General features: G+C 44.0%; 1 protein-coding gene and 1 pseudogene across 4 annotated transcripts in view; one reads left to right on the top strand and one right to left on the bottom strand.

Annotated features, from left to right (window-relative positions):
• The window catches only part of Lyst (lysosomal trafficking regulator), a 200316-nt gene that overhangs the window by 179231 nt on the left and 13837 nt on the right, over positions 1-7248 (top strand). For all 4 annotated transcript variants that reach the window (XM_008847035.3, XM_029570379.1, XM_029570378.1 and 1 more), the window contains one exon: positions 1317-1415. In XM_008847035.3, the coding sequence (XP_008845257.1) occupies positions 1317-1415 (99 nt within the window). The remainder of the gene's footprint in view (positions 1-1316; positions 1416-7248) is intronic.
• On the bottom strand, positions 4632-5134 carry LOC115072673 (annotated as a pseudogene).

Raw genomic sequence — 7248 nt, 5'->3', positions numbered from 1 at the left:
GAACTCACAGAGATCCGCCTGCCTCTACCTCCTGAGTGCTGGGACTAAAGGAGTGCACCGCCACGCCCAGCCATTCTATATTTTTTTTTAATGTGTATGCATATATTGCCTGCGTGTAGGTAAGTGCATCCATGTCATGCAGTGTCCGCTGAGGACAGAAGACAGGTGCTGGGAATCGAACCTGGGTCTTCTGTAAGAACAACCAGTTCTTAACTGCTGAGCCATCTCTCCAGCCCTATTCTATATATTTTTAAAAGTACATTTTCTCTTCGAAAGAACAAAAAATTTGAACCATTCATCCTTACAAACAAAACTAGTGAAGATAGAAACTCAAAGTATAAATTGGATCCAGTACACCCAGGGGGTATATTGAGGATCAAGATCTAAGAAAGTCATTTTATAACAACAAACCTTGCAACATGCTTGCAGATCCAGGAAAAGAGAGGTTTCAGCTATTAGAAAGGGCTAGGGTTCTGAGGAACCTTGGGGTGGGACAGGATTGGACTTGACAACAAAGGCCCTTCCTCCTCTAAATCAGGAAGAAAATTGGGGATACTTTGAGATACAGCAGACAGGAGAGGAGGATGTCCACAGCCAGTGATCCCACCTTCTTAGTGAAGAGGAATCAGGCAGACAGGTCAGCCTGAGACAGCTTCTGAGGACATAGTGCTTGGCATCAGCTCTTGTCAAGGAAGCTCGTCAGGTCACATGGAAAACTGAGCAAAACCTGAATGGTGCCTCAATGGTTAGGAACCAAAAGAGTGATCCTTACATTTATCTTTCCTTCTGCTTAACAACCTTTACAACTGTTAGAGCAACACATCTGTTTACACAGTCCCTCCCCTCCCCTCTGAAAGAGCATAAGAGAATATATAAAAGTAAAAGTCAACAGCCAGGCGAGGCAGCTCCCAGCACTCAAGAAGTGAGATAGGAAGAGTTCCACTTCCACAGCGCCCGGGGTACACAGCTGGACCCTGTCTACAAACAAAATATGTAAGTGTGTGGAGCACACATGCTCATATTCACATGCAAGTTCGAATTGATCCTGGATTATTTCATTACATTTCTAAGGAATGAGTGACCACATGTATATAAGAATATAAAATTGTACACTGTTGTAATACCTTGTAAACCTTAAACATTTGACTTAAAATTGCCAAAAATGCTATGATTATATCTGGTTCCAGTCTGATCATACCAAGTAAAATGTTTACCTGAAATTTTCTCACCGTCTATTTTTTTTTAAATAGTTCTCAGGGAAGCCAAATCATTTCTTCTTTTCAACACGTGCTGATCTCTGATTTGTCCTTTCAAAGGTGACCAGTTGTGCCTGGGTGCCTGACAGTTGCCAGCTCTTCACAGGGAGCAAGTGTGGTGTCATCACAGCCTACAGCAACAGGCTCACCAGCTGCATGGTAGGTACAGGCTCCCTGCCATGTGGTTTGGAACTTCATGTCACTGAGGGAAACCTGAGTGACAGGAAGTGTCCTTCATTTTAATGTGAAACTAACGTAAAACATTTGGACTGTAGTCCCTTCCCTATACAAACTCTTAGAAAATGAAAGGTTATATACCTCTCTAGATTTTGATTTATTAGGAAGTTATTTCGAAAATAATTATAAAGGTCTTATTTTTTGGCTTCAGAGACAGATAACATTTTGAGTTATGATCTGCTGTTTTTAAGACAGGATCTCACTTGTAGCCCAGGCTAGCCTCAAACTTGTGGAAATCCTGCCTCAGCCTCCCAAGTGCTGGGATTGCAGGTGTGAGCAGCATACACAGCTTCTTTCAGGGCACTTGTCTGCTTGCCTGTATTCTCAGTACCAACCTGAATGTTTAGGAAGAGAATGTAACATCATTTCTGTGCTTGAAAGGGTAGTGACCATAATATTCAGCATTCTCACATTCTTTGGTAAATTACATGGCAGCACAATTTGAACAGCCCATCTTAATTTCTCTTACTAGAAGAAAAACTCTGAGCTATTCACTGAACTTCTAAAATTTGGTATTTAAATAATAAAACAGCCTGCTAAAGAAAAGATCTATTATGCAGTGCTTCTTTTAATTTTCTGTCTCCTTTCTTGAATCAGTCACTTGTGTTCAGGATGTAGCAACTTAGAGTGCTCTTTCTAATCTAGAATCTTCTCTGGACTGTTTTTTTTTTTCCATTACAATTTTTGGAATTATATTAAATCTTTTACCGAGTGGAACAACTGTTCCTAGTATAGTATTACTACCAGGTTCTTACTCTAAAACCCTTGTTAAGGTTTCCCATTATCCCTGGGGTATAAATGTGACGGTAATTCTGTCTCTTACCTGAGGCGTCATTAAAATGTTTTAGCAGGAGTAAAGGGACCCAGTCAGCTTTCTGGGGAGACCCTGTAGAGCCTGCAAGGAGAACCATGTCTAAGACTGAGATGGGGGGCTAGAACAGGATGCAACAAGTGTGGGCAAGGAGACAGGCTCCGACAGGAGAGGAACTATCCCTGTGTCAGGGAGTCAGGGTCACTTGACCCTGTTGATGCCTATGTGGAGAAAAGAGGAGAAGCCATTTCACACAGGGGACCAGCTTGCCCAGCGTATGGGGTCCAAGGCTAAGTTGGGCCATGGAATTGTCTGTGGAATTAAGAAGGTAGTGACAGGGTGAAAGGGAAGGAGCACAGCAGAAGTCCACTGAGGCCAGAGGGGAGGGTCTCACATGCCGCAGTCACTAAGAGACCTGAACCAGGAAGTGCTGTAGCATCTAGAAAGTCCTTTTCCTCTGCTTCTAAACCCCAAAGACCTAAAGTGGATGCTCACCCTGTACACGTGTATCTGCCACTCATGGCTGCCAGCACCCTCAGTCACCACAGCGCACCCTGCGTTGCCTTACTGTGATGAATGTCTCAGCCCTTCCTCCAGGACAGCTGTCTGCTGTGCACATGGCACAGGTGCCTTTTAAAATCCGGCTTCATCTGTGTTTTGGTTTTTTTCTCCATTTGTTTTTCCCAGCGCTTTGAACAGCTTTGTTCTTGGTTTTCCTCATTTCTGTCTTTCTCATTATGCACCAACATAGTGTGCAGTGCTGGTTTAAAAAGAAAAGGAGCTGGGCGTGGTGGCGCATGCCTTTAATCCCAGCACTCGGGAGACAGTGGCAGGTAGATTTCTGTGAGTTCAAGGCCAGCCTGGTCTCCATGGTGAATCCAGGACAGCTGGGGCTACAGGGAGACCCTGTCTCAAAAAGACCAAAAAAAAAAAAAAAAAGTGAGTTGTTGGTTTAGGAGCAATTGCATAGAGAGTATCTTGGAATGTGGTAGATCGAAGGTATGGCTATTAAAACTCAAATGTAGCAAGATGTGCTTCTTTTGGTTTTGAATCCATGGTAGGCTTATGAAGGCTTATATTGCTATGGTTCCTATTATGTGTTTGCCTGAAAGCAGATTTTTTCTATCTCATTAATTAAATTTTTATTTTCTTCCTAAGTATTAGATAATCAAGTTATAAGAGTAGCAGTTACCACTTAGTGTCAGAGATGTGGTTTTACCAGCGCTTCAACAATCATTGGCACTGATGCTTTTATCCCAGGGACCATGTCAACATCCTGTATCCCTTAAGCTGTAGCGTGACGCTGATGTGAGGACAGAAGAAGGCTTCTGACATTCACTACTTTCTGTTCTGCAACTTTGCCCACCCACCAAAGGCCACGGTCCTGAAAGCATCTGTGCTACTTCAGGATGATAGGCTACTCATGGTCACATAAGACACACTAGAGTCCTTGTTGGAAGAGTTTTCCAGGGGTTCCTATGCAGCGCCTTCCTGTGCTGGTAAAGCATACCTAACTTTGAGCACTAACTGCTCAACTTGTTTGTCTTCCCCGATGAAGCCTAAACACTTTCTGGTTAATAGTGTTAATAGTGGGAGTTTTCTTTTCATGGGGTTGTTGCCTGTAACTCAGTTAAATGTTAAATCTGAAGGTGAGCCCTGGTGTTATGATGGTTGCTCTTGACTCATACTGCCTGCTCCCTTTTTTTTTTTAAAGCAGAATAGAAAAATAGACATTTTTTTTTGGATCTGAGAATACATACACACAAATAAATGCATACTAGCATGTGTGGCTATAAATTAAGACAAGGGTTGGTGCACCAGTACAGAGTTCCAGAAGTTGGCAGGGGGTTCTGAGGGTCAAAGACACGGGTCTCCTTTGGTGGCACATCTCAGGTCTCTGTTGAGCAGGCAGAAGAGGTTGGATGTAGCAGCCCTCCAGGCAACCAAGAATCTCCTTCTATGGGGCTTCTTGGAGCTGTGCAGCCAGTGGGAGAGGCGGTAGCTCCTGGGCCTTGGGCCTGCTATGGACTGAGCTGAGAGGTACAGACCTGCAGCTGGGAATGGATGTGGCATAGTGTACAAAGGGGTTGGTCCAGGATGTCCTTGAGGGCTAAGTCAGCCACCTCTTCAGAACCTTCAGTGTCAGAATACATACACACAAATAAATGCATACTAGCATGTGTGGCTATAAATTAAGACAAGGGTTGGTGCACCAGTACAGAGTTCCAGAAGTTGGCAGGGGGTTCTGAGGGTCAAAGACACGGGTCTCCTTTGGTGGCACATCTCAGGTCTCTGTTGAGCAGGCAGAAGAGGTTGGATGTAGCAGCCCTCCAGGCAACCAAGAATCTCCTTCTATGGGGCTTCTTGGAGCTGTGCAGCCAGTGGGAGAGGCGGTAGCTCCTGGGCCTTGGGCCTGCTATGGACTGAGCTGAGAGGTACAGACCTGCAGCTGGGAATGGATGTGGCATAGTGTACAAAGGGGTTGGTCCAGGATGTCCTTGAGGGCTAAGTCAGCCACCTCTTCAGAACCTTCAGTGTCAGGGCAAGTTCAGCCCGCAAAGCCCCAGGGCTCTCCTGCATCTGCAGCTGCTGCAGGTCCCAGGCCTGGGAAGAGACAGGAGCTGCACCTGACTTCCTTTAGGGCCATCCTTGGCCCTCTTGAAGGCTGCGGCTTTTGTGGGGACAGATACTTGAATTGGGCCATGTGACAGCCCTTTGCATCCAATGGGACCCTGAGAGGCCTGGAGATAGGAACTGCCCAGGTCCTGGTCAGCACCATGGCCATCTACATCAGGAGGAGCACACAGTTTTCAGCCACGTCCAGCTTCATTCTGGTCCTAGGAGATGAGAACTCAAGTGTATGTTTGAGACTTCCGCTGGTATCAGTCTTGCTTGGAGTCTCTCATTTCAGTCTTCCCCTGTGGATCTCTGCCTGCTACTATGTCCTGACTACATCTCTGAATTTCTAGCTGTATCTAGGACAGAACTGATACCCCTGCTCCATGGTGCCACTTTTAACCTAGCCTGATGGGCAGCGCTAGCTGACGTAGGAAAAGTAAATGTAACATCATTTCTGTTACGGAGTTAACATCAGCCATTAGGGGAGCTCCTGGCTGAGGAAGTCCAGAGCAGAGCAGGGCCAAGAGTTAGGTGAGCCACTGAAGCAAAAAAGAACTCAGGTCACCTGGGGCAGGGTGAGTCAGAATTCCCACAGGAAGCCCTTCACAAGGGCAGCTGCCACACAGGGACTGTCCTGGTGACCTCTTGCGCTCATCCCAGCTGGGGGTATTAGCTCCCCTAATGGCTGATGTTAACTCCGTAACAGAAATGATGTTACATTTACTTTTCCTACGTCAGCTAGCGCTGCCCATCAGGCTAGGTTAAAAGTGGCACCATGGAGCAGGGGTATCAGTTCTGTCCTAGATACAGCTAGAAATTCAGAGACGTAGTCAGGACATAGTAGCAGGCAGAGATCCACAGGGGAAGACTGAAATGAGAGTGCAAAACACCCCATGTTGGAGGGGGGTGGCCCCAGATGATGCCACCCTGGGAACCTGGAGCTTCCCAGCAGAGGACAACAAAGAAGAGTGGAGACAGAAGTCCACAGGGTGAGAGGGTGAAAGAGAGAAGACCCCAGGAGTGGAGTGGAGTGGCCACGGGCACCACTTCTCTCTATTTGATTAAGCGCGAGTATGTGGGTGTTCCCCATCTTTGATTCTTTAAATATAAAATATATATTTTATGTGAATAAAATAGCAATTAAGATAGATGTACTAATACCTAATATATCAATACAGACATATATCAAAACAGTAGAGAACAAAAAGGCAAGATGTAGAAGATACCTAAGGATAAGACTTTGCACATTTATAAAGTTTATAAACTTGGAAAACTGCGTATGTTGCATATAGTTCTGTAGCATGGAAGTATAAAAACTTACATGGGACATAAATACAGGATTTACAATAGTAGTGACTTCTGACAAGGAAACAACAGTATGTAAAGCATGTGCTTAATGTTAAAGTACTTTTTATTTTAAAATAATCGAAAATATAAAATAAGGTCATTGAATTTGGTGGGAAGTACATAGATCTTTATTATACTTGTTCTTTTTACATTGTGTGCACTGTTTATTTTGTGTGTTTGTGCTTGGGGTGGGCTTAAATGTACCATGATGCATGTGTGCAGGATTCAATTTTCTCCTTCAACATGTGGATTCCAGGTATCAAAATCAAGTCATCGGATCATCATGCTTGGCAGCAAGCACTTTTCCCCTCTGAGCCATCTTTCCCACCCTCATTTCAGTATTCTTCAAGGGGATATACTGAAATCCCAGGGCTAATAAACATCCTAATAAAGAAAGCAAGTCAGGCTGGGTGGGATGATGCACACCTTTAATCCCAGGCAGAGGCAGGCAGATCTCTGTGAGATGAAGCCCAGCTAGGACAGTGGGGAGACCCCATCTCAAAAACAAAAACTCATATCTGTGTGGCCATCTGGTATCTGTGACCAGTATGGCCTTCAGGCATCAGTTTGTAGCCTTTACTTTAGACAGTGTCTCTAACATTGACAAGTGACACAACATTGGTACCTATCACCAGGGGTAGCATCATACATTGTGCGATATCCATGAAAACGATTCTATCAAGAACTGTCACTTCAATGATACACTAGCAAATTTCTGGAAATTCATTCTAAAGATGTAACTGAGGAACAAAACTTTTATAAATGAATTTATAGCATTATCTATAATTTGAAAACTTGAAAGCAGTTCAAATATAAACGAAGGCACTCATATCAACTGTGATATATTAACTGTATAGAACAGGATAATCTTGTTAAAATTATCTGAAAATGATATCAAAAGTAGAAAATGTATAAGACATAAAATCACAACTGTAAAAATTATGTGCCTTTGAATAAAGACTAGATTAAAAATAAAAA

Source organism: Nannospalax galili, unplaced genomic scaffold, assembly GCF_000622305.1.
Source record: "Nannospalax galili isolate Female #2095 unplaced genomic scaffold, S.galili_v1.0 scaffold1463, whole genome shotgun sequence".
NCBI classification, from domain to species: Eukaryota; Metazoa; Chordata; class Mammalia; order Rodentia; family Spalacidae; genus Nannospalax; species Nannospalax galili.
Note: the sequence above shows the minus strand (reverse complement) of the source record. Positions and strands in the feature narration are given on the sequence as shown.